This window comes from Camelus dromedarius, chromosome 3 (genome assembly GCF_036321535.1).
Source record: "Camelus dromedarius isolate mCamDro1 chromosome 3, mCamDro1.pat, whole genome shotgun sequence".
NCBI lineage: Eukaryota > Metazoa > Chordata > Mammalia > Artiodactyla > Camelidae > Camelus > Camelus dromedarius.
This window is the reverse complement of record NC_087438.1, coordinates 29,712,060-29,737,942: the sequence shown is the minus strand read 5'-3', so window position 1 is coordinate 29,737,942 and position 25,883 is coordinate 29,712,060. Positions and strand designations below refer to the sequence as shown.

Sequence of the window (25,883 nt, the reverse complement as noted above, 5' to 3'; positions counted from 1 at the left end):
CGTTCTTCTCTCTCGAATTCACTTTTATTCTCTTACCAGTATTATTTTGAAAATGAAAATCTAACAGTCTCATTATTTCCCTGCTTAAAGCTCTTTAATAACCTCAGAGGACCCTGAATAAATTATGCTTATTTGCCTGCCTTCTCCTGCTCCTTAAGGACCATGAGCCCCTTAAGAGCAGAAACAAACTGAAAATGCATCCTTGAATCCATAAAAGTGCTCAATATAAACTTGCTGACTGTTTTGTGTCATCATCCACAAAGGTCTATGCACATTTTTCATTAGCACTATCCAGAGAGATGAGATCAGAAGGGCTGTCACCTGGCCTGCTACAACCTGCTGAACTCCAGTGTCACAGCTGTATGTGACACCAGGAGGACCAGGTGACGTAGGGCTGCTGATGTATGTGGCACTAGAAGAGATTAAAATTTCTTCTTGCCTCTTGATGAAGTAAAGATAGCAGCAATCAGCACTATATACAATAGTCAAGACATGGAATGTCTTGGCAGATGACAAAATGTCCTTGACAGATGACTAGATAAAGAAGATGTGGTCTATATACACAATGGAATACTACTCTGCCACAAAAAGAATAAAATAACGCCATTTGCAGCAACATGGATGGTCTTAGAGATGATCATATTAAGTGAAGTAAGTCAGACAGAGAAAGACAAATACCACATGATATCACTTACATGTGGAATCTAAAAAAAAAAAGATACAAATTTTATTTACAAACCAAAAATAGACTCAAGGACATAGAAAACAAACTATGATTACCAAAGAGGAAAGGGCAGGGAAGGGATAAATTAGGAGTTTGGGATTAATAGAGACACACTACTATATCTAAAATAGATAAACAAGGTCCTACTGTACAGCAAACTATATTTCAGTATCTTATAATAACATATAATGGAAAAGAATCTGAAAAAGATATATGTATATATATGTATAACTGAATTGCTTTGCTGTACAGCTGAAACTAACATTGTAAATCAACCACACATCAGTAATTTTTTTTTAAAGACAGCAACAATTGAAAGCTCTATGGTCTTTCCCCTCACTTCCAGTGTGAATTCAAGGAAAGCTTTGAATTGCTCCTTTTTGAAACCTTTTTTTTTTTTTTTTTAGCAGGTACCTCCTTTACTGTTCACCAACTACAGCCATGACTCTAATACTTGCTTGAAATTTGGCCTGTATGTCTTGAAGCTCTCAGGGTTCTGTAAAGCTTCATCTGCAAGGGGGTACAAAGGGGTAAGGTTTATTTAAAAATGTAAAATGTTCCTGCCACTGTGTCATTATTTCTTAGCTGTTAGCAATGGGAACAGAGGTGTATTCTCTTTTACATAAGTGCTGTGTCTGCTTGTATACATTTATGAAAAATGTTCAAAGATATACGGAGAACATTATTTTTGGGATCCTGGTTCCTTTAGGACATGGCATCGCACTCTGAGTGTAAGATTTTTATCTTGACTGGTATAGAATGATATTTAGAATAATTATGTGCTTTGCCTGCAAGCTAGGCCATATATATATACATATATATATATACACACACACATATATATATATATATACACACACACATACTCACATATATATTACATGTAATTATTATATATGCTATAGCTAAATATTATACACACACACATATAATGCACCAGCATGAGCACTTTCCACCTGGCCCACAACTTTAACTATGACTTGCTGGATACGGCATAAGCTTCCTCTCATCTCTTCCTCTCCAATTACTACCATCCTTCAAGGCCCAGCAAGACCTGCCTTTTCCATGAAGCTTTCGCCCTCTCTAGGCTGCCCATAATTTAACTCAAATTCACTAAGCTAAGTTTATGTCCAAAAGGAATAATTACAAACATAGTGCTCATGTACCATGCATGCTGGCCAAGTTAAGCCTACGCCTTCCACACAGTAAGCGCTCAGAAAACGTTTGTTGCACAAAGATGTGTGAAATAGAGCTACTCACTGCCTAGCACAGTGTCCCGCGGTGTAAGCCTGGTAACTGGATGGCTTGTTCTCCACGTACACCTCATACCTACACCTGTGCGCTCCGTTTACGCTGCTCCTTTACTCACGAGCTATTCCTGTAGCCGCCCCCTGCTCTTCTCAACCTTTTCAAGTTGCAACCCAGAATTCTGATTTCTGCTGAAACAGCACCAACCCTTTTCATGAAGTTCTCATTCCTGACAGCCTGCGGGGACCCTCCTCTCTTCATTCCCCTGAGAGGTACAGTTCAGGCCACTATTTCTCGAGTTAATACACACTGCCTCATACAGTGGTTCTTTGTGCGTACACCTCATCTCTTAACTCACGGTACCTCCCCTGAGGGAGGAATCACTGTATTCCTCACAGCCCTACATTCAATCTTTAAAGATGGAAAGCTCTAAAGAAATACCTGCATATTGAATTTGCTGAATTAACTATTCCAGTCCACCTGGACTGATTCTTTTTCAGGGCATCTTCGCTGTTTGTATTCATCACACAATCTAGACCTTAAAGCTCCACAGCCTCTTATCAGTTTCTAGGAGCTCCTCGCATCCCAACTAGACTGGACTTTCTCAGGCCAGGGGCCTGCCTGCTCCCACCTTAGGCTGCTGAGACCAAAGAGGATGCTCAGATGGGGACCAAGAGAAACAGGAGAGACACAACCTAACATGTAACAGGCGCTGCTCGGAAGAGTATTTGCACCCACTAAGTCTTCATGCACATTTCTCATTAAAATCAGCGGAAGCAGCAGGTTTGCTGCAACTAGTCGACCCTGCGAAGCCCTCTAAAGATGAAGCACTGTTGGCCATTCCTGATTTTGGAATAAGAAATTCTCCCTGAGAGGACGTAACCTGCCTTGAGGAGCAGATGTAAAGACTAACATCAAGGACGAAAGACAAAGAGAGCATCTATCACATTTAGCTGATACAGTGATGGCGCTGTTCGATGCTCAGTTCTCATTACATTTCCAACAGGGCAATTAGACTCAATAAAAAAAGCCTCTCAGGGCCAGGATGTTTTTAATTCCTCATCTGCCCAAGCAAGAAAAACCCTGCTCAAAGCCTTGAGTGCCAGCCTTCCCCAGGCACGCAGGTCACTCATCTTCCAGCTCCTGGGCAACTTTTCTCCAGGTGACGCTTCCCACATCCCTGACTCAGCAGCACCATCTCTTCCACGGACCAAACTGAACTCAAATGAATGGCTGGTGAAACTACAGTAGTATCCTCCCCCCCCCCTTTTTTTTTTTTAAAGTCCTCACCTATATTTTCAGTCTGCCTTATACAATGGGAGAGAAAATAAAAATAAAATGATTTGGCTACAATCCAGACCTGGCAGAAAAAGAAACACATGGCCCATGAATATCATCTGAGATTCAATCCATGTCATGTGGTAAGATCATTTTGGCTGAAACCGTCAGATAAATGTCCAGAACTCACACACACACACACACACACACACACGTACTCATGTTCAATCATGCTCATCTACATCTTCTTACACAAACATCATAACCCATCCTTAACAATCCCTAGGCCATTTTAAGATAAGAATCTGGAGCAGCCCCATATTACAAAGGAATTTTGGTTAGCCCACTGAGAAAAAATAAAAAAAGAAGACTTTTTTCTTTGCTAAATTACTTAGTATGTGTAAGTACTGTTAAACGATGTGACTTGTATTTACTGTAAACCATTGCCTTTTCTTATGCTTTGCTTCCCCTAAACAAACAAAGCAAATAAAAAACTACCAAAAGCAAAACAAAAAGCAAACAAACATAAAACCAGCTAGTGGTGTCATTTCCTCTCCAAAGTTAAAGGTTTACTAAAATGTCAGAGCATTGAAATAGATGCTCTTTGCAGACTCTCCAGGTCAAAAACATGTAACTTGAGCTCCAGTCTTCCAGCAGGGGATACATTTTAAATTTTCTTTAAAGATTTCCTTTGCCATACTTGTTCAGTTCACACGTTTTTAAAATTCCTCAAGCCTTGCCCAGTGGAGTGAAAGTCACCTTAATGAAGAAAGTAGAGATTAAACCACCATGACTTTGGAACACTGCAGGATCTCAGCTGTAATTCTTTGGCTCAGAACCAGGGTCTAAAACCAGCCCTGGGAAAAGCTGCTGACACGGAGCCCGCGACTCCCTTCGTGTTTGACTTGCATAATGTTGACATTATAACACCAGAGAGACCCAAAAATATTTCAAACAATTATGACTTCTTTTCTATAAATATTTTAAAATTGTTGTAAGGATAAAATAACATATTTTACCCTTCTTGTTTTCTGAGTTACTCTGGTCGCCCTCAGCAGCTCACTACTATGGGTTTATTTTTGGCTGGAAGGTCAGAGAGGACATTTTCAGGCCCTACTTCTGCTGTTAAACTGTGTTTTCCAATATGAGTTGCCCAGTGAGCAGGGGAGTTAGTTACTTTTAAAGCAACAACTGACTGTGGTCAGAGACTAGGAGAAATGGATGATTTCTTTCCTCGGTTGAAGTTCAAGAAAGACAAAAAAAAATCAAGTACTCAAGATGATATTTTAAAAAGTCCCTCACCCCTTTAAAATGAGCACAGTTTTCTTTCTGGACAGAAAAACCCTCCTTTTCGTGCCCTTTCATGACTCTTTTGTTTCAGTTATTTCTGTCAGGAGATGTAAGTTTGAATATACTGTGACTTTCCCAGTAGAAGAAGGTATAAAAAGGGAGGGAGAATGACAGACGGACAAGCAAGCTCGTGACTTCTGAGTATCTTATTCAACTACTTCAAGTGTTTCTTCCTTCAAAGGTAAGCATGCAGAGAGTGAGAAGTGACACTTATTTGAAATTTGCAATTTCTGCTCACAGAGAATATGATTAAGGGGCCTTAATTCTGAGCTATGGAAGTCGGCTATGATACCCTTAGTCACAGATGAGCTGAGTGATCAGTAGGTTAATAACCCTTCAGTGCAATTTCATTCTCTCTCCCAGAGCCCGAGGAGCAAGAGACCTGGCTTGCCTTCAGCAGAAGTGTCCTCAGCATGATTTACAGCATGTATTTTTGATGTGAAAGCATCAGATGCCGAAGCTGACTACTGTCTTCCTCCTAAAACACCCCCAGCAACATCCTCCCGGCTTAACGAGTTTAAAGCTACAACAGGTTTCCTATCGGCTGCTACTTGGAACTTACATCTTTTAGTTACATCATCCAAAGAACTTAGATTTAATAAAGTTCAGGGTGGTTTCGAAACACCGGGGGTGGGAATGGAAAAGCAGAACTTACCTTCACTCCCAGGAAAAGCATCACCTGAGCCTGCCACTGCCAAGGTCAATAGCAGCTGCCAGAGATCCATTCCTGTAGGACCTGCAATCACACAAAAAGGAATAAGATAAAGCTGAGCAATTAAAAGCAGACTATGTTCACTAAAAGCTGTTTAAAGACCGGCTAAATTGTGAGTGAGCTGACAGTCACATTAGCTCCAGGAGGAATCCCCCTCAGTCTTTCGCTGCCCCAGAGTCTCCAAGTGTCACAGTTTTCAGGAGAACAAACAGCAGGTTGGAATAAATTCTACTTCCAGTGGGTGCTCGCCTCAGGAAATAACATGGAGCCTAGAGATTTTCCCATGCCGGTGGATAGCCACAGAACCACCTCATGGCAAATGACCCCCATGCCTTGCCTCAATAACAGTGTGGCTCACGTTCATTTGATGTGGAAATAGAAACTCAGCAGTATCACCACGCAAGGTGCCTGGAGCTGGACAGGCCATAAAAGGAAAACTAAGACAACCTTCTTTAGTAAGAGTAAAACTTCTCCCGTGTGTTTCCCAGCGAACAAAAGAGCTCAATCAACAAAGCACTGTGCTAAGGAACCATCCCAAGGAGGTTTAACTAGAAGGCAGCGGCAAGGAGGGGAGAAGCAGAAGATAACATAACAGCAGTGCTTCCCAGGTGGCCTCCCTGGTGTCCTCATGGGTTTTAGTTTCAGGAGGAATGTGGTCTCTGAAAGGCCCAGGAATGTGAACACCTCAGGCTCTAAGAAGGGTCCGTCTGTGGCCAGCTTAGCCATTTGGAATCCCAAGTGTGGCCACACCTTGAACCCTTCAGTCTGGTGAACGGGGAAACAGATCACCGTGCCTCAGTCAGCACACACCTTTACCTGCAGGAAATAAGATTCTTGGGAATAAATACACCAGGTGTCCACCTCCTGGATCTCTAGAGAGACAAGTTTGGGCTATTTTAACATGCACTCCGCAGACTGCCCTTTGGAGAGTTGTTGCTGGATCCGATGACTAAGGCCAACTGCTTTACAGCTTAGCCGTAATAGTTCCATAAAGTTACTGTACTTACAAGTCACTTAGGCAGATCGGATCATCACACATCATAACTCCACCAGTGAGTGCCTTTATTGCCTCATTTTTATTACTTGACATTCTTGATAATAATGAAACAGACCTTCCATTTCCCCTAATCAGGCTGAAATGATGAACATGAATGTTTGTTTTCACGAGTGATGGAATGGCATGGTCCCTGGTGACGGCTGCTTCACTCTGGATAGGCAGGAAACCTCAGACGTTCTGTCATTTCTAGGCAGTGGATGACCCATCTTTTTTTGTTCTATATAATTGTGTGTTCTTAAATTCTAAGAAAACATATCTCTATGTGAACAGAATCTCTCCCTGTGTCTGAACTTCCAACATGCCTAAGGTTGCCCCCATACGCTGCCGCACAGTCACTGATCGGGCTGCGTGTGACACCTTGCCAACTGTGAGAGTTCAGACAAAAGCGAGTTGTAGTTATTAAAACACCGATGTTTTCAATTCCTAACCTGGAAGGTTCTGGGCTAGTGGCCTTACATCATCCTCATTGGCTTTCACTGAGCATCTCTCCCAAGGTCCTTTACTCCTAGGTGAACAGGCCACTGTAATCATAGTTTGAGATCTTCAGCAGAAGTACAAAAAAAGGCTAAAAACAGATACGTTATGGGCTGAAAATGTCATCCTGTTGGTAACTAGATAGTTCCTTTTAAATTTTATTTTAAAAGTAATTTTTTAGGGAGGAAAAGCATTGAGGAAATGGGCCCTGTCTACAGCGCTAATTTTACTGGCCCTCCTGCAACACACTGCATGTCAGGGAAAGAAGCCTGCCCTGGCGCACGCACTTTTGCTGTCAGGTTGTAACAGGGAATCCTAGTTCCCAGGCAGCGTGTTATATTCCCAGCTGAAGAAGGATATGCAAAGTTTTGCATTTCTCAGAAGGACGCTTTCTCTGGTTTGGAAGTCACCTCTTTAAACATCCCCAGGAGAAGTGGTAGATGCTATAAACAAGTGAATTCTGCTACAGAGGCATTGGAGTTGACCCCCTCTGACCCCCAAACTTTTGAAAGCTGCTGCCTCCAAATGAACTTCGCTTCTTCAGATAAGGAACTGATTATCCCAACAGTTCCTTTATGAGCCAAACATGTCTCCACGGACCATGTTCTATCTCACAAAACAAAGGAGAATCCTCAAAGAAAAGTTAACCTAAAATCTGTTTGTACCTCCTAGAGCAGAAAAGGGGATTTTTTTTTTTTTTTAAATGGAGGTGCTGGGGATTGAACCCAGGACCTGGTGCATGCACTCTACCACTGAGCTATACCCTCTCCCTGCGAGATCTTTAAAACAGACATCATCCCACATAGGAGAAGAGAACAGTTCACTGCCAGTGGGAGCAGAGCAGAGGGGCCCAACTCAAAGGCTCTAACCAGGGGAGGAGCAGGGAAGAGGATGCAGTAACGTGGCTAGATTTAGGAAGAGCTGATTGTTCCATTAGAGACCAACGTTCCCCTTCCACTGTTGCTGGCTCGGTAGGGATGGCTCTGAAAGTAGCCCCCTTTGCACTCTCCCCACTCCTTGTACCCTCCCCCCATAGTGAACTCTCTTTAGTGCCATCACATGAACAGAATGTCCCTTGGCATGGGCTGGTTTGACCGTAAGCTTCCCTTCAACTATGCAGAGCTCTGCATGGCAGCTTCTAGAGGAGAGGATCCTCTATCAGGTTCTAGAGGAGATGAAATGTCCCTGGGAGAAGACAGAGTGCCAACACACAAAGCTTGGAATGTTAACCTATCAACGATGTGCCAGATGTGAGCAGGAGAAAACCCCGATTTCCTTTACCCAATACAATAATCTAAATAGAGGCAGACACTGTTCAGAGGAGTCTATTAAATTGTACCTTAGCCTATTGGGTTTTTAGAGTTCGTAATATTTTCCTAGGGAAAATCCCTCTAAATTTCTAATATTTACACATTCTTTGGCTATTGGCACAGGGCAAGATTTTCACAGGAGTGGGGGGAGGAGGAGCTTCTATTCTTGCAAATGGAACTCACAGTATTTCTGAGCTCAATGCCTGAGCATCTTGCCTGCTCCTCCTTCCTCAAGGGAGAGCCAGTTGAAAAGCCCTGTGATCCAGCTGGCATGAGTTTTAATTCTGTAGATGGCCCAGTAGAGGAGGTCTCCAAATTACAGTTAGGCCAGTGATGGATATACTTTTGTTCCTTGGCTATCAAACAGTCCATAGACATGAGAAGAGATGGAGATTAAATATGATATTTTTTCCAACATGTTATGACCAACTCCAAAGAAAGCAATTGGTTCTATTATATTTAATTTAAAATTAGCAAGTATTTGTTGAACTATTAGTGCCTGCTAGCATGGTACAGGCAAAATGGAGAGTACAAAAGCAATAAAAGTCATTGAGAGAGAAATCGTTACTGGATTTCAGAGATACCTACATTGAAATGATGAGTGTTATTCCCATTTAATGTGAAGACAAGACTATTTCATGAAGAATCCCCAGATCATCTTTATTAAAAATAGTATTAAAAAGTATATAAAGCCATATAGGAAAAAATGTGCTCATATCTGGTTAGTAATTTGTCACCTACACCTTCTGATTTGCATCAAGTATTTAAAAGGAGTATGGTCAAAAGCATCCTTAGAATTATGATGTTAGCATTTCAATAAATAGGAGTAAAATAATAGATTTAGGAGCTTGTAGTCCTGTTAAGGCCAAATCAGGAAGAACACCAAAATGTCAGCGAACTGATGAAAAATAACAAGTTTTCCCAAATTTTTGTTTCACTAATCGAGCTATTCTGATATTGAAAAAGCAAGAGCAGATTAAAAAATTCCAACAGAAGCAAAACTGTTTACATTGCACAACCAAGCCGCCAGGTAGATAACCTAATAAATGTGTACCTTCTGATGCTGATTACTAATAAAATATTGCAAAACTGAGTCTCATTGATTTCCTGGTGAAGCTTTTCTAAGAACTCAGCACTGAAAGAGGAAGAGGCTCATCCAAAGGGGTATTTGAAATGATCCATTCTAATTAGTTCTGGGCATTTATGTGAGCGGTTTGCATCTGGAGTTCAGGTTATTATCCACTTTTATGGTGGTGGTCATTTGAAAAGTGGTCAGATCCAAAATGCCTTAGGTCAATTTATTTCCTTCTCATCAGTGAGGGAGAGAAAATTCACAGATATTGCTGTAACTACTCTCCCTGAGATTTCTCTCCTCTCAGGGATCCAGTGGGGAATAAAGGATGGGAAAGTCGTTTAAATGTGTCAGGGAGGAGGGGAAAAAGGCCTTTGGGTGTAGCATTTATAGTAGGTCTTCATTTTCATAAAATAAATGGAGCATATATGGTGTGCACCTGTGCTGACCAGGTTCAGCTACTGCCAGTCACTTGTGATTCCTGAGCACTTGAAATGTGGCCAATGCAACCGAGGAATTAAATAAGCTAAATTTTACTTAATTTTAATATTCAGAACAGGTTTAGTATGTAAATCTATTTTTCAGCTGTACATTTTATAAAATCTAAATACAGGTCAAGTATTTCTGATGAAAAGTCAGCATCTACATTGAGATGAGCTGTAAGTGTAAAATGGTCATGGATTTTGAAGGCTTGGTACAAAAAAGGATGCCAAATATTTCAATAATGTTTATGCTGACTGGCTGTTAAAATAATATTTTGGAAAATATTAAAAACTAATATCCCCCATTTCTTTTTATTTTTTAAACTTGTGATTAGTAGAGAATTTTGAATTACATATGTGGCTTGCATTGTATTTTTTCTACTTAACAAGACTGACATGTACATTTTATGGTTTGTAAGTTTGTACCTGCATTCAGAAACATTAAACATTCCAGAAGCATATCTGTTTTCATAACAAAAACAATACACAAAATAAAACCGTATATTTATAGTGACATATAAACTCATCATGGTTATGTTTTCAGAGAACCTCCCAAATGCAGGATGAGGATAAAAGATTCACTGAAGACAGGTAAGATTATATTTGTACCAAGTTTTTTGTTTGTTTGTTTGTTTTTTTTTACAGTACCCACTGTGCCTTTGTTTACCTTTAGAAGTATGACAATTCACACTGTGTCTCTCTCTCTCTCTGAGTCATAGCCAGTGGTGAACTAACATTTAACAAATGTCTCTCTGGAATAATAATTTTAAAAAAGGTCATGATTTGTAGCATTTGTTGATTTCTGTGGTATGAATACCTCCACTGAGGCTGATTTTAAGCTACTCAGTCACTTAACATGGATTCACTGAATCACTCCCGTCACTGTACATGGATTTACGAGCCAGTGTGAGCTGGACTCAGCACCCCACCCCCTGAGGGAGTAAATGATGCTATCCAGGCTCCATGTGAGGTAACACGTACAAAGATTAAGCAATCTGTCGACATTGATATAAGAGGTAAGAGACAGTGCTACTGGGTGAACCTTGGACACTTGATTTCATTTGATGCCATGTTTCATTGTCATATGATTGCATTGAGTTAATAATCACTGATAGATAGACTTTTCTATAGCAATTACCTTCAGACTACACCACAGACAATATCCTTGTACTTCACTTAGGGTGAGCTTAGGGTTTAAGGGCATGAGTTCTGGAGTAAAGTTGAAATCTTGACTTTACCAAACCTCAGTTTGCTCACCTCTAACATGGACATGATAATATTATTCCTTTTTTCATAGGAAAATTAGGAGGCATTTAAATGAGATATTTATTCAAAGCATCTGGCATGGTCTCTACATAGTAAATACTAGCTGTTTTTAGACTTTCTGATACTAGTGATAAAGAGGCCTATAACGTAATGTGCGCATCTCCCAGGATAAGGCAGGAAAGCTGCTCATTTCTGCTTAGGAGTACAGGCAAATTGCATACCTTCTACATGGAGGTCCAATTGTGTGGGAATTAATCAAGAGGCTGATTTTCCCCCTAATGACTGTCTTACCTACCATAAGAAAATTCTGTGCTGTTATTACTGGGTCCAGATCATTCATTTCTGGGTCATGTATTTCTAGAGCTGAAAATTGGGTAGATGAATCCCAACAAGAAGAGGCTTGGTTTGAAGCCAGGACTTCTCAAGTGAGAACACAGAGAAGGCAGCTGAGTTCTCCATGTCTTCCTTTCCAGAGGAGTCAAAGAATAAGGGGCATTTCAACATCAAATGCTTAGTGCTTCGACTGTCTCTGTGTGCATGGGTATTGTGTTGGGAGTGGACCGTTCCTGGTGCATGGGGCATTCTGTTTGGATTCAGTAGGACCTAGCGGCACATTGTGACATCTCACCACAACAACTGGACCTGTGGATGGCCATCAGACTCACCCAGCCTGATTTACCTGGTGCATCCACTGATTCACGGTGCAGGTGTAACTCTTACATGGAAGAGAAAAATCAGTTGCACAGGTGGATGCTTATTTGAACAATGTTCGTTTTTCTATCTCATCACATTAGACCTACCAAGTCATTTTCTTCCAAAATAGAACTTGAGAAAGCAAACCTCTTACTGGATTTCTGCTAGATTCTGTCTTTCCACAAGTGGCCCTTTTTAAAAGATCTAATATTTTATTACCGTGATAGATCCCATAGAATTAAAGTTGAAGATGCTGGGGTTTCTTTAAGAATTCTCAGAAATATAGGCTTTGTTTTTTACCTAATTTAACAAGAAATGGATAAGTTGTTGAAGACAAGATCTCATAGAATGAAGTCTTCAAATAAAAAAAATGCAGTGTCTTGACAAGAGTATAATCTACAGTGATGAGTACAAGAACTCACAGCACTAAAGGAGTTACTAACAGACCCAGATAACATATTGAGCAAAAATTGGAAGAAATTCTATTTTTCTTTTACCAAGTGCAACATGGTGAAGTTGTTCTTTTAGGGTAAACAAGTTGGGAAACCGAGAGTGAGGCAATGTGCTCTCCTGGGAAAAGCACTGCTGGAGAAGGAGTCAGCAGTCCTGTGCCCTGGATGCAGCCCAGCACTGCCTGAGGGGGCGACGCGGGCAGTCATTTAATCCCCATGGGCCAGTTCCCACTGGCACACCATCCCAGGCTTTTGCGATAAGCCAAGTCCCATGCTGGATGATGTCTTGAACAGCTGCCTTGCACAGGGGACTTCTCCTTCCAGATGACACCGGGCCCCTTGCCCTTCTCCTCTTTCAGCTGCAAGCAAATGGGGGGCAGTAGTGGTGCCCCTCACTACTGTTTCCTCGACAACTAGTCCAGGGCCTGGCAGAGTCAATGCCCCCTTTGAAATCTGCCCAAAGAATAAGGGTGCCAAGTACCTTATCAACTCATTCATGGTCTGCAAGAGAGCCTCACTTTTAAAATTGAAAAAAAATGAAAGTTGAGAGGAGCTTGGAGTGGCTAAGGGAATCCCACAAGCTCAGACAGACTACTCCTGAGTAAGGACTGGAACCCTGCTTGACATCTCCAAGGCCTGCGTTTGCCTTCCAAGCTTCTTCATAAATGCTAAGCCAGGCTGACTGAACACACGAGGAGGGCACCAGTAGGGCAGGTGTAACTACACAGTGCAAAAGAGAGAGGGAGGAAAATCTGGATTTGAATTGTGGACAGAGGCAGGCACCCTAGTCTTTCCAGGACGTAGGGCCTGTAGAGGACGGATAGTTGATAAATGCTGACATTGCAGTTTCTTTAGGAGCAGCAGCACTCAACGGAGATTCATTTCTATGCCTTAGGGCCTCCAAGAGCGTCTGGTCTACTTTCAGGTACGTGACTCAAGGGCTGTGAAGTGTGCGCCTTCTATGACACGGGGGCATCCCCCCGCCTCCTTTAAGCCTATATTATAAATAGAAAGAAGTCTATTTGGCCAGACTGACTGGCTGCCAGATAGACAGTAAACACGGGGCAGATCAATGTCATGTCTCATCGCCAGGAAGTTTACAATACACCTCTTCACTCTTCAAGATCACCGGAGGTGTAAGAGCTTGGACGTGGACAATTCACTGTTAACAGCTTTGATAGAAAATGCTCTCCGGAGTAGCACTGAGTGACAGAAATATACTGCCAGCCACAAATGCTGGTTGTATGTGTAATTTTTAATTTCTTACTAACCACATTAAGAGAGTAAGAAACAGAGAAATTAACTTTAATATGCCCTATTTAACCCAATATATCTAAAATATTATCATTTCATCACATGGTAAATATGAAAAGTATTGAGATATTTTACAGACTTTTTCATCCTTAGTTTTTGAATCTGGGGTGCATTTCACCCTCACAGCACGTCACAACTGGCACCAGTCACATTTAAAGTGCTCAACAGACATGCGCAGCTAGTGGCCACCGCATTGGAGTGTGCAGCTCAGGCACACAGAATGTGGAGGTCCATGGCCCAGCTCCCGGCTGATGCAGACTGTATCCCTGTTTATTATTGCCCACAAGCTGGCCAGACTGCTGAGAAGAGACCTTTAAGCTGTGATTTCACAAAGTCTAATAGTTTCTGAAAGTCCCAGAGTTCTGCTACTGAAGGGAGAAGCAGGGACTTTCAGACCTTCTCAACACTCATTACACTTAATAATCACTGAGCGCTGAACTCTACCAATAATTAAACCATAAACCTTCGGTTGAAATTCTAGCACCAGAGCTGTCACTGGTACGGGACTTGAAGTGAATCCTTTCTCACTCTTGGCTTCCTTATTTCCAAAATAGTATGTTGGGAACATACCCGCAGTTCTCAGCCTTGGCTGCACATTAGAACCACCTGGGGAACTGACACATAAGTGCCCCGGCTTCTTCACCCAGCTGAGCATCACCGACCTAGTGCAAACCGAATGTGCTATGATTTTTAAGTTTGTGAAAATAGAGCTCAGCTGCCCCAAAGACCGTCCCTCAGCTGGGTGAGGGAGAGAGAAAAAAATATTATTCATCCCTATTCAGCCAACCAGTTGATGCATTCCCCCCCCCCCAACAATGGAGAAATTTCTACAACAAGGGGTTGAAATGCTGAAATGTGATGGTAGGATCAGAAAATATTATCCTATGAAATGGCAAATAAAAAGAATACGTGGAAATAGATGAAGCCAGTCATCCACAAATACAAGCACTCAAATGATGACAAAGCACTGATTCAAGGGGTTGCTGATGAGACTGGGTAGGAGGAATGCTAAAGAGGTTACCCCCAAGATTAGCATCCCCGGCTATTCAGTTATAAATCTAGGTACTGCTCTGGAGGGACTTCACAGATAGAATTAAGCTTACTAATCAACAGATTTTAAAATAGGGAGATTATTCTGGATTGTGTGGGGGATTCAGTGTAATTACATTAGCCTATAAAAGCCGGAGAGGAAATTAGATGTGGCAGGAGAGGAGGTCAGAGAGATTGGAAACTTGAGACGGACATGCCCTGCTACTGCTTGGGGGGACCACACAGGAAGAGTGAGATGCTCCTCTCGGAGCAAAAATGGGCTCCTTGCTGGTATCCAGCAAGGAAACGGGGATGACAGTCCTACAACAGCAAGGAACTGAATTTGGTCAACAACCTGAATGAGCTTGGAAGCAAATCCATCCCCAGAACCTCCCAAAGGTAATGCAGCCCCAATGACGCTTTGATTTGAGGCTTGTCAACTCCATCCAGAGAATCCAGTTGCAACAGGCTGTGTCCAGACATCTCACAGAACTGTGAGCTAATAAATGGGTGATTTTATAAGCCACTAAGTTTATAGTAATTACAGAAGCAATAGAAAACTGATACAGTCTTTGAAAGTCTGTTATAGAGCCTGAGGTTGACTTCCTAAACATCAGTCAGGAAGATAACTATCTGGCCACCACTGAAACACACCCATAAGGAGATGGGCTTTTTAGCAGAGCATAGAAGTTTGGAGGCAGAAGGGACTTTAGAGATAATCTAGTCTAACCAATTTTGATTGATGAAGAATGCTGAAAAAATTTAGTAAATAATTTATGACTTTGTCTTGTCCAACAAGTATGTCCTAATACAGAGACAGGTACAATAATCTTTCAAAGCTTGCTGATGGTCTCCTTTGAGGTCACTCAGTTCTCTCTACTCCAACTCTACATTTGCCAAACAACCTTCTGATCCTTGTCTTGTTTTCCGGGTTCTCTCTCTTTCTGGAAAACTAATACAATAGCCAGCTGAAATGCAATTGCTTCACAGCTAAAATGGAGAATAAACAAATGTACTGGCATTCTGGTATACCGGCCCATCTTGCGAGGTTGGCTAGTGTAAATTGGGCTCTGAGAATCTCATCACCTCTGGGTCATCTGATGCAATTTGTTTTCTGAACACAAAAACCTGGACAGGAGTTGATCCCAGAGAAACCAAGAAAGCCTGAGAGATCCTGTCTAAATCAGTTTGCTGGCCTCGCATCTCATCTTAACCTCAAGTCAGACAGGAAATTAAAAAACTGACAATGTGTCAATTGGAAGGTAAATCAAAATCAAGGTCAAAATCTGCATTAGTCTAGGTTTTGGGAGAAGATAAGGACAAGGAGCATGTATTTACGGAGGAAAAGGTGGTGTGGAAGGGAAAAGGACCTACACGTCTTTGTAACACATCCTTGTAAATGTAACATCTTGGCTCAGGAGAGCTTATTTTCAGTCCTGAAGTCAACGTTCAATTCCCAGGAGCTTTATATTTACCACCCCAGGGAACCAACAGAGCATGACTCAGGAAACTAATTCAATGACCTAGTCACGTTTCTCCTGAATCATTTGGCTGGTGGATGAGGGTTGGAACAAGCAGGCTGAGACAAACCCTAAACTGCTATTAATTCAAGATTGTCCACCTAACAAGAAGCCAAAAGAACTGGCCCTAAAATGGTTTTCATCACAATTTGTTTGAGTGAAATCAGTCACATCACATCTCACAGAGCAGTAATCAAACACGCATCTTCTCATCAAGTGGAAAAGGGGGTCAAATGAATTTTTCATGTTCAACCACTTGTGATCTTGTTACCAGTTAAAACTTTCCTTCCAAATGAGGAAGAAAAGCTTGAGGGGAATCCCGAGGGTGGCAGTTCACTTAAAGCTTCAAGCAAATGCTAAAGAACCAGAGGGCAGGTGCCTGAGACAAAGGGAAACAGTCATCCGGATGCCCACAGGCATCTGAAGTTAACTCCTTCCAACCAGAATGGACTCAGCGTCTCCTACCCTGCCCTCCTACCTCCTACCTGAACGAACAGCTTCATCTCATGTATTTTCTAACTCACTCAATGAGATTTAGGGTTCCCCAGTAACCTGAACTAGATACCCTGAGTATCCCCTCACAAGTAACTTGTCACCATAAGGTGCTGAATTCCCTCTGGAACGTGGCTCCTCCTCCCCCCATGCTTGCTGCACTGCCTCTTCTCCTGACTTAAAACAGCCTCCTTCCTGGTCTGTCTTCCTTTACTTGCACTACCGGGGCCAGACAAACCACAAATCCACCCACTCTTCAAAGTCATGCTCAAATATTGCTCCCTCCGTGAAGCCGTCTACACTCCCCTGAGACTTCACTTTTCCTTCCTCCATGTCTCCACACTGATTTTTTAAACCTCTACTATAAAATGTGCCACAATATGGAAGTCACAAGATAACAAACCCCTGTTTGTGGGATAAATGAGTTCTCAGGGCTGCACCAAAATGCCTTGCAGGGTGTGTGCATGTGTTTGGAAGTGGGGATGTTGGTGGGTGTAAGGTAGGTCAGAGGCATTAGAAGTTCTTTCCCCACCCCAAGAATCACCACATCGTCATCGAGCCCTAGGAGAAGCAAGTTTGGGTAAGAGCAGTGGGTCATTTGGAGGTTAGAGGATGGGTTGTGGGCTGAACTTTGAGCGTCTGGAGTACAAGCTGCGGGTGCTGGAAACGGGTGCAAGATAACTTCACAAAGGCAAAGAAGGTCAGAGTCACTCAAAATTCTGCCCTGGATCCACCTGAATCCTGCTTATGCGCAGGGAAGGCGGCACTGGTCCTTTGGAAGGTGGTAGGACTCAGCTTCCCATAGGTCAGCCTTCCCCATCAGTGCCTCACCCTCCGTCCCCTCAGAATCCCCAGCCAACCTCCCCTCTACTTCTGCAGGAGGGACAAGGAGAAAAAGTCAAGACGGAAAGAAGGTGTTGAGTGAAGGTGGCTTTCTACTTTCCTTTTGTCCTCAGCACAGGACAGAACGTGAGTCACAATGTTGTCCTTTGAAAATTATTTCCCATGCTCACTAGATTATATTCTTTAAACTACAACTTAGTTTAAAAATAAATGACTTTACTGGTTTCTCCATTAATGAGAATGTCTGGAACACACCTGAGGTGAATGAGGACGGGGGCTGGGAGGTGGACTACTGAGGAGGCAGAAGCATCATGAGAGAACCTAGGTGCTGGATGGGGCCGTAAGGACCGTGTAAATGGAAAGGTCTCATTTTATGATGCCATCAGCCAACCCCAGGGGAGCAAGATGATGCACATAAGACTCCACTGCTGGTTACAGCCGAGCAGGGAGCAGCACCCAGGTCTCCTGTCCCCATCCAGTGGGCTCTCTCAGTACTCCGTGGGCCCTGGACCTCAAGGAGCACTTCAAGGAACAAAAAGCCAACTTGCCCCCAGGCTCACACAAGCTGTCACATGTGATATCAATTACATTAGGCGTTCAGTGCAAACAAACCCTCACAAGTGCCGGCGGGGCCTAAGGTGACCTGCACTCTCCTGACCTTCCCCAGCCAGGTGCCTGCCCACCCTCCACAGGGGCTGAGTGCCCCCTGCCACCTCCTTGAAATAGGATGAGAGCCCTGGGGTAATCCAGAAAAGAAGTTTACTCACAACAAGCCCTTCAGTCTAGACCAAGCCAAGCCTAAATTTCTGAAAATAATCCTGGTTAGAATCTTGTAAGAATCTATTCTCCACACTGACGCCACAGTGATTTCCTTAAACCACACATCGGCAGCCTGTTTCAAACCCTCCAGTGTACAGGACATGGCCTTACAACCAGTACGTCTGGCCCCGTGGGATCTGATCCACCTCTGTCTACCTTTCCATCCCTATCTTACACCTTTTCCCCAACCCTCCCTTTTCTTCTGCCACAGAGGAATCTTCTCAGAAGGTTCCAGGCTTTCCACACCTTTAGGCTCTCTGACTCCTGTCTTCTTCCCACGTCATCCATTCCTGCTACTCCCTTCCCAAACCTCAGCTCAAGGTCACTTCAACTTAAATGCGTTTCTTTTGTTTTTTAAATATATTTTTATCGAAGTATAGTCAATTTACAGTGTTGTGTCAATTTCTGGTGTACAGCATAATGCTTCAGTCATATAGGAACATACATATATTCGTTTTCATATTCTTTTTCACCATAAGTTACTACAAGATATTGAATATAGTTCCATGTGCTATACAGTATAAACTTGTTATTTATCTATTTTATATATAGTAGTATCTGCAAATCTTGAACTCCCAATTTACCCCTTCCCACCCCCTGGTAACCATAAGTTTGTTTTCCATGTCTGAGTTTAAATGCATGTCTAGCAACTACTTCTACTCCTTACCAGGTGATGTTCGGAGCCCCTCTTCTCTCCTCCCATAACAGCCTTGCCAAACCTCTATCAGATCATCGTAATATACCCAACATTTTCTTCTCCCTCCCCTGAGGGTCATTTTTGTGTCCCCCCATTACCTGGCACAGTGCCTAACGCACTCAGTTTGAAATGAGTTGTCGCAGGAATGAACAGAGACCCCCTGAGATGCAACATTAAAATAGATGTTTTGAGGGGGTGGGAGCAGGTCCTTCTGTTGAAAGTTCATCTGAATGCTTTTTGATGAGAGAGTAAGTGGAGTTTCCCCTCCCACCAGGCACGATGGGAAATCTCTAGTTAGGCATGCAGTAAGGAACTCAGAGCAGCAGAGTAAACCCACAGGGAGGTCGGGTTAGGAGTATAAAAGGCAACAGCTTATCTTCCTTTTCTTCCAAGTGCTGACCATCCCTAAGACTTTAGAAAATCTGAGAGAAAATGCAAAACAAACATGCAATTGGGGTGTCACATCTTCCTTACGATACTCTTCTCAAATATGAACTGACTGAAATGTAAAACATGGACCAGAATTAAAACCCTGAAATGGCACCCGAGAGCCCACTATCATCTCCAGCTTTCTCAAAACCTACCAGCTTCTTAAGCGTGCATGAAACCAACCCTTTGTTCAGAGAACCAACTTCAGAAACCCAAACTGTATCTTTACAGTCTTCAGACATAGGCAGGCCTCTGAGGCTTTGCCTGACAGGAATATTTTACAAGCTTCAGGACAAGAAAAAGAAGTTTGCTTATTGCAGAGAGGAGGGCAGCAGAGAAGTCGAGCAAAGAGGAAGCAAAGAGAAATTAAGCCCGAAGAGGGAAGGATGAGGTGGGAGGAGACAGAAAGCAACCGGCAGAGCCAAGTCAGGGATGTACATCTGCAAAATGCAAAAGCAAGTGAGAAAAAGAGACCTGTCAGCTTTTCAATCAAAGTCAATGAGAAGGGAAATACTAACCACTAGTCCGGCAGATTTTCCTGAAATAGAGGCTGGATTTTCATACACTTTCCTCCAGGATTTACGGCAAGAACTTTTAAAACGTCCTTTTGCATGCAGTCATGGATGCAAGCAGGCCAGGCTACACTCCCTTGGTTAAAGTCTGGCAGAGAGGGTGGGGTTGAAGGAGGAATGCGGTGAACGTGTCTTGGTTACCACTTGGTGTGTCTTAATCTCGAGCTTCTTCGTCTTGTTGCTTTAGTATATAAACCTTCGAAAAATCCTCCCCAAATCAATTACAGGTTTCTCCCTCTTCCTCCCTCCCTCCCTCCCTCCCAATCATACACCCCTCGTACCAGAATTGCAGATTAAAGCACACAGCCCATTGCCTCACATAACGAACCCCCCGACCTTTGCCCAGGGCTTCTTTGGGCGCTGCCAACTGCAGTGAAGGCCAGGCCTGGGCTGGCGTCTCATGAGGCCCATCACAGCGGAGCCAGCCAGGCCAGCGGACAAGGCCAAGCGCTAGAACGTACATGGGCTGTGAACTGGCCGGGCTGCAGGGACCGACGGGGCTTATCTGAATCTAATCCCACAACTTCCCTAAGGAGTTGGAGAAGGAAAACCCCAAGAGGGCAGAGCCGTCCATCCGCTGTGTTCACTGGTATCTCGCTGAAGTACCCCAAGAGCCCAGAGAGCACAACATCGAAATGTGTGTTAAATAAAGGATAAATGAACAAATTTTAAAACATTAGTGCCCATTGGAAATCCTAACATATGTGACTGTAGATGTTTAATCACAGTGCCAGTGGTACAAAGTAGTTGACTAGAAAATCGTTAGTACCATCTCCACGTTAATTGTAGGATATTTCGGTTGACTGGGCAGGAAGACACAGCACTTAGATAATGTCTTTTTTCTTATTTTAATTGCCATATGGTAGAGAGAAGTAGGTCTCTCTAAGGAAAAAAAAAAATACCCCAAGTCAAGTAAAAAGATAAAAAAACTAACTATTTAGTGAATTACCTATGCATGCAACACTAGAAGCAAAAACACTTCTTTCTAGTTCTGGAGTTTCACCAAATTTCTCGCAGCTCCTCACTGGTTATAACAGAACAATCGTGATGACTCCCATCACTGAGCGTGGGTTGAGTAGTTGACTCAAGGCTGTGTGACTCTTAGGCCTGTGTGACCAATAGCCCTGTCCATGCTGCCAACACAAGAAGGCTGCTCATGATTGGTGACCACAGCCAGAACGAGCAAGGCCTTTCTCTAGTTGAAAGACTCCCTCTGCCTGGCTGGGCTTCCTATGTTTGTATGCAATAAACCATTCTCTGACCTGAGATACACACAAAGCCCTGTAATAAAAGAAACACTCCCAGGGGAGCATTCATTTGAGTAGATTAGTTAACAATGGATGCAGGGGCTCTCACTGATCGTGAGCTGGCAGTTAATTTATTCTGAAATCATATTTTGGATGTGTAGAATCAGCCTCCCTGATACATGTTTCCAAAACACATTTCCAAAGCTAAACTCAGGGATCCTTGAATAACTCGCCCCCAAACCTTGTCTTCTCCAGTGTCTGCAACACAAGCTGGAAACCTAGGAGTTACCTGGATGTCTTCTCTTCATCTGTCAACCTCACCTCTTCTTGAATTCATTCCATTCCCTCTATCCTCTCTACTGTTACACCAAGTCCTAGCCACTATCTCTCACTTGGACTTTCGGAATGGCCTCTTAACAGCCACTTACACTCTCTCTAATCCATTTTTTTACACAAAAATTACGTTTTGAAACACAATTATGATCATGACATCCCTCTGCATAAAGCATTCAATGACTTTCCTTGTTCACAGGCATAGCATCACAAGTCATAATGCGATCTCACTACCATTTAGTAGTTGCCCCCAGTACTCACTCTCCCCACTTTCAGTTAGTAGTAAACCCAGTGAGAGGTGACATTTCCCAGCCAGCTTACAGCCACCTGGGGCACAAGGCTCAGTTCTGGCCAGCGGGATGTGAGAAGATGTGGCATATGCATCTTTCAGGAAAATGTGTATCCCCCGCCCCCTCCTCCCCTCCTCCCCTCCCACCGGCCTGACGGGCTGGACCACCAAACACATGGCTGAGGGCTACCTAAGCCGGTGGAACCTTTCTGGATCCCAGATAATGGGGGTTTAAACACTGGTAAAGGACCAATTACTCTGTTTTTTTCTGGGGGGGGGGGGACCAGCCAGCCCAGATGTTTCTAGCTTATCCTTGAAAGAAAAAAGACTGTTTTCATCTAATTTTTCCGGCTCAGCTGAAAGAGAAGTGGGAAAGAGTAATCACACAAGACTTCTAAAAACATAAGCTGAAATTTTACCCTCAATACTTATAGAGAAAAAAATGTACTTGAACACATGGTATTCTGATATGGATTTTTTTTATGAGCCTTGAGCAATACTCCTTCCTTTTCTAAGAAATTTATGAATCTTCATGCACTAGAACCAAAAGTATTTAGAACTTGAGAACTTGTGAAGAGTTTTATTTAGGGAACTATTAGGGTCCACAGAAATGACCATCCTCAGACAGACAGGAATATTATTTTGGTCTAATAAGAAAACAGGTAACACTCTGCCCAACCCTGTCCCAAACCAAGTTTCCAAACCTCAAATTATTAGGGGATTTTCAAATAAATAGAAACTGGCAATAAGTAATAGTTATAAAAAGAGCAGGGAAATGTAGGACCTTAGGAAAAGAATCTTTCTAGGTTTATGTACCCAGTCCTCCCAAACCAAATTGTATTCTGAAATAGTGTTAAGTGGGACAAATATGAGGTTCTCTGCTTTAAGCAGAATTTTATGCATAGATACTTCATATTTATATATTTATACCAAGAACATGTGCTATGTCAAGAGTTGGAGGACATGATCTGCAAAATGACTTTCCTTGTAATCAAATTTGATTTTTTATTTTCTGATTGTCAATGTATATTTGCTTTTGCAGAAATTTGATAAGTATTAATATGCTGTAAAACAAACTCTGGGTTCCTTTTCTGTCACTTTCCTTCTATAGAATTTCTTAAGAAAGTTGAAAACAAACCTCACAGCAAAAACTGTCTTTTTTGTTTTAGATTTTTCTTTTCCTACTTAACACGTGTCTCAAGCACCTGCCTATTAGATTGCCACTTTTTCTAGGAAATGTAGCTTTTAGCAATTCTTTGATTCAAATGGCTCAGCTAATATTAACTGATTAGATTGACAATGAAGTCCTAGTATCACTGGCAGACCAATAGTAAAGGCTGGAAATTAAATGTTGGGCGACCCAGGCAGAGTCTATCAGCTTGAAGTTGCAGGTGAGACTAGAGGGAGCTTGAGGCATCATGAAGAATCTGTGAAGGACCCATGATGTATTGAGAGAGACATACAGATGGCTGGGCACAGCAACAGATCTGGCATCATTATAGTAAGTCCCCATGATACGGAGTTACATGGAAACATCCTCTTTCTTGCTGGCTAAAAAAGCATAATTCCCACCCACTCAGAACCAAAAGTAAAATTAAAGATTGAACATATAATTAAAGGGCTGTATTAATTCATACTCCGTCACATTCCTATTATTGGCCACCTAGGTGCCAGTGCTTTTCAAACTGTGAGTCACATTCTACTGTTAGGATGTGGGGTCAGCTTAGCGGGTTAAACCCAGCTTAGTTTGTTAGTTTGTTGAATGGAATGGAATGGAATGGTGCTATGGACCAAATGTTCATGCCCCCGCCTCTACCTCCACTGCCTAAATTCATATGCTGAAGTCTAATCCCCAGTGTGATGGTATATGGAGGTGGGGCCCAGGGTGACTAGATCATAAGGGTGGAGCCCTCATGAAGAGGACTGGTGCCCATACAAAAGTGGTTCCAGAGAGCTCTCCCCACCTTCGTGCCGTGTGAGGACACAGCAAAAAGACAACCGTCTATGAACCAGTAAGTGAGCTCTCACCACACACTGACTCTGCTGGGGCCTTGATCTTGGGCTTCCCAGCGTCCAGAACCGTGAGAAATAAACCTCTGTTGTTCCTGAGCCACTCAGTGTATGATATTTCTGTTACAGCAGTCCGAACAGACGAAGACAAATGAAATGGAATGGGCAGTTTCTTTACAGGAGATTTTTTAATGCATGTGTGTGGCTACTGGCTGACCATGAAGATCCACTTATGTCTGACTGTGGATAGGAGTCAAAAAGTTGGCAGGCCATTGATGTAGGCTTCTTCTAGTTTTTAAACATTATAAGTAATGGTACAATAAACATCTCTTGGCAGAGAGGGGATTTGGCCCGTATTTCCATTTATTACCTAATGGTGATTCCCAGAAACAAAGTTGCTGCATGAAAGGGGTAAAACATTTATGAGATTTTTGATAGATATCATTCAATGCTTTCAAACCATCCTAATTTAGACTCAGTCCAGACCAGCACAGAACTTCAATATCAGTGTACAACTGCCAGCAAATGTTTCTTTTCCTTCTACCATTGCTAATCTGATGGGTAGGACCTTCTACTGTTATAATTTACATTTGTTTGAAAATGAGTGAACCTAGTTATTCCCTAGGGGTGAAAGCATAGCAAGAAGAGAAAATGGGAGAAGAGTATTGCAATCAGCTTGATTTTGCCAGGCTGATCTCAGACTGCCCTTAAGCTTTTAATCCTTCACTCGATTTTGAAACCAGCTGCCTGATACGCCATATTAACCTTAAACATAACTTTAAAAAGTAACCAGTGCCAGAATTGCAGCCAATGTGACACTGCAAGTTTACACTTTGGACTTCCTCCTCTGTGCCAGGTACAGCAATGGAAGATTTATAGTTTTTTTTTAAACTAAGACAGTAGTACTAGACAACGTGAAAGAGCAGTTACAAGCCAGGGAGAGCAGACTGAGGAGTTCCAACATGCTTGTGACGGGAGTTCCAAAAGGAGGGAATTTAATTCAATTGCAAAGAACCAGTTTTAGAAAGGGTTATTATTGGCAATTTTACAAAATTAAAGAATGAAATGAATTTTCAGATTAAAAGCACATAGTAATCATGGGATAGTATAAATAAAAAGCAAATCCCCACAATAGGGCATCAGGATAAAGGAAAAATTTGTAATGATACTTTAAATAAGAGGGAGATTACCTACTAAGGTACTCAAATGGACAAGGAGAAGATTTTCTCTCAGCAACAACAGATGGTAGGTTACAAATTAAAACCTTTTAAAGTTTTAGAGAAATAGCCATCCATTCAGAATTTGATACCCAGCTAAAATCTCCCAAATTCTTTGTGTGTATATGTGTGTTGGGGGGGAGCAAGAGAGGAGAGCCAGGGGCATATGAAAACGGAGAGCTTACTACCTAAATATTCTAATTTAACTAATTAATAAAGGAGATATTTTTTTCAAGAAGACAAAAGTCATCATAAATAAATACTGAAAATTTTGTCTCTTAAAAAAAAAGATTCTCTTCCAATTACTCCAGTTATTATCCCTGTAATTATTGACCCATTTCTCTTCTTCCTTTTAAGGTAAAATTTTTGAAGGAATTGAACTACATTTTTATTTCAATTCATCTTTGTCCATTTTCTTAAACATACTCAAATCAGGCTTTAAACCCCTACCACTCCAAATGAAAAAGATTTTGTTCTGGTCATTTTAGACTTTCATATTGCTAAATCTAGTGACTACATTATAATCATCTCATTTGACCTATTAACAACATAAGACACAGTGGCTCACTCTTCAAAACACTCTGTGATATTTGGACAACATTCTCCATTGATTTTCCTACCTTACTAGGCACTTCATCTTGGTCTGTTTTGCTGGGTCCTCTTCATTTTCTCAACCACATAACATTGGAAAACCCCCAAGGATTTCTCCTCTCCTCTTTTCCCTGTCTACACGTACTCCCTAGGTGACCTCATTCAGAATTATGACATTAATATCATTGATGACTATGCTCTCAAAATATAATTTCAATTCAAACCTCTTCTTGAACTACAGGCTCATATATCCAATTGAGAATTCCCTTGAGTGTTTGATAGGAATCTCAAACTTATAAATCTATAACTAAACTTCTGACTTTATCCTCTTAACCTGCTCATTCCACACCTCAGTCATTTCAG

General features: G+C 42.2%; 1 protein-coding gene across 3 annotated transcripts in view; it reads right to left on the bottom strand.

Moving 5' to 3' along the window:
• The window catches only part of GHR (growth hormone receptor), a 238,355-nt gene that overhangs the window by 123,856 nt on the left and 88,616 nt on the right, over positions 1 to 25,883 (bottom strand). For 2 of the 3 annotated variants that reach the window (XM_011000802.3, XM_031444530.2), the window contains exon 2: positions 5,256 to 5,336. In XM_011000802.3, the coding sequence (XP_010999104.3) occupies positions 5,256 to 5,325 (70 nt within the window). In that variant the 5' untranslated portion in view covers positions 5,326 to 5,336. Of the gene's footprint in view, positions 1 to 5,255; positions 5,337 to 18,930; positions 18,950 to 25,883 lie in introns of those variants that run through there. The other variant, XM_064480357.1, reaches the window with a different exon arrangement.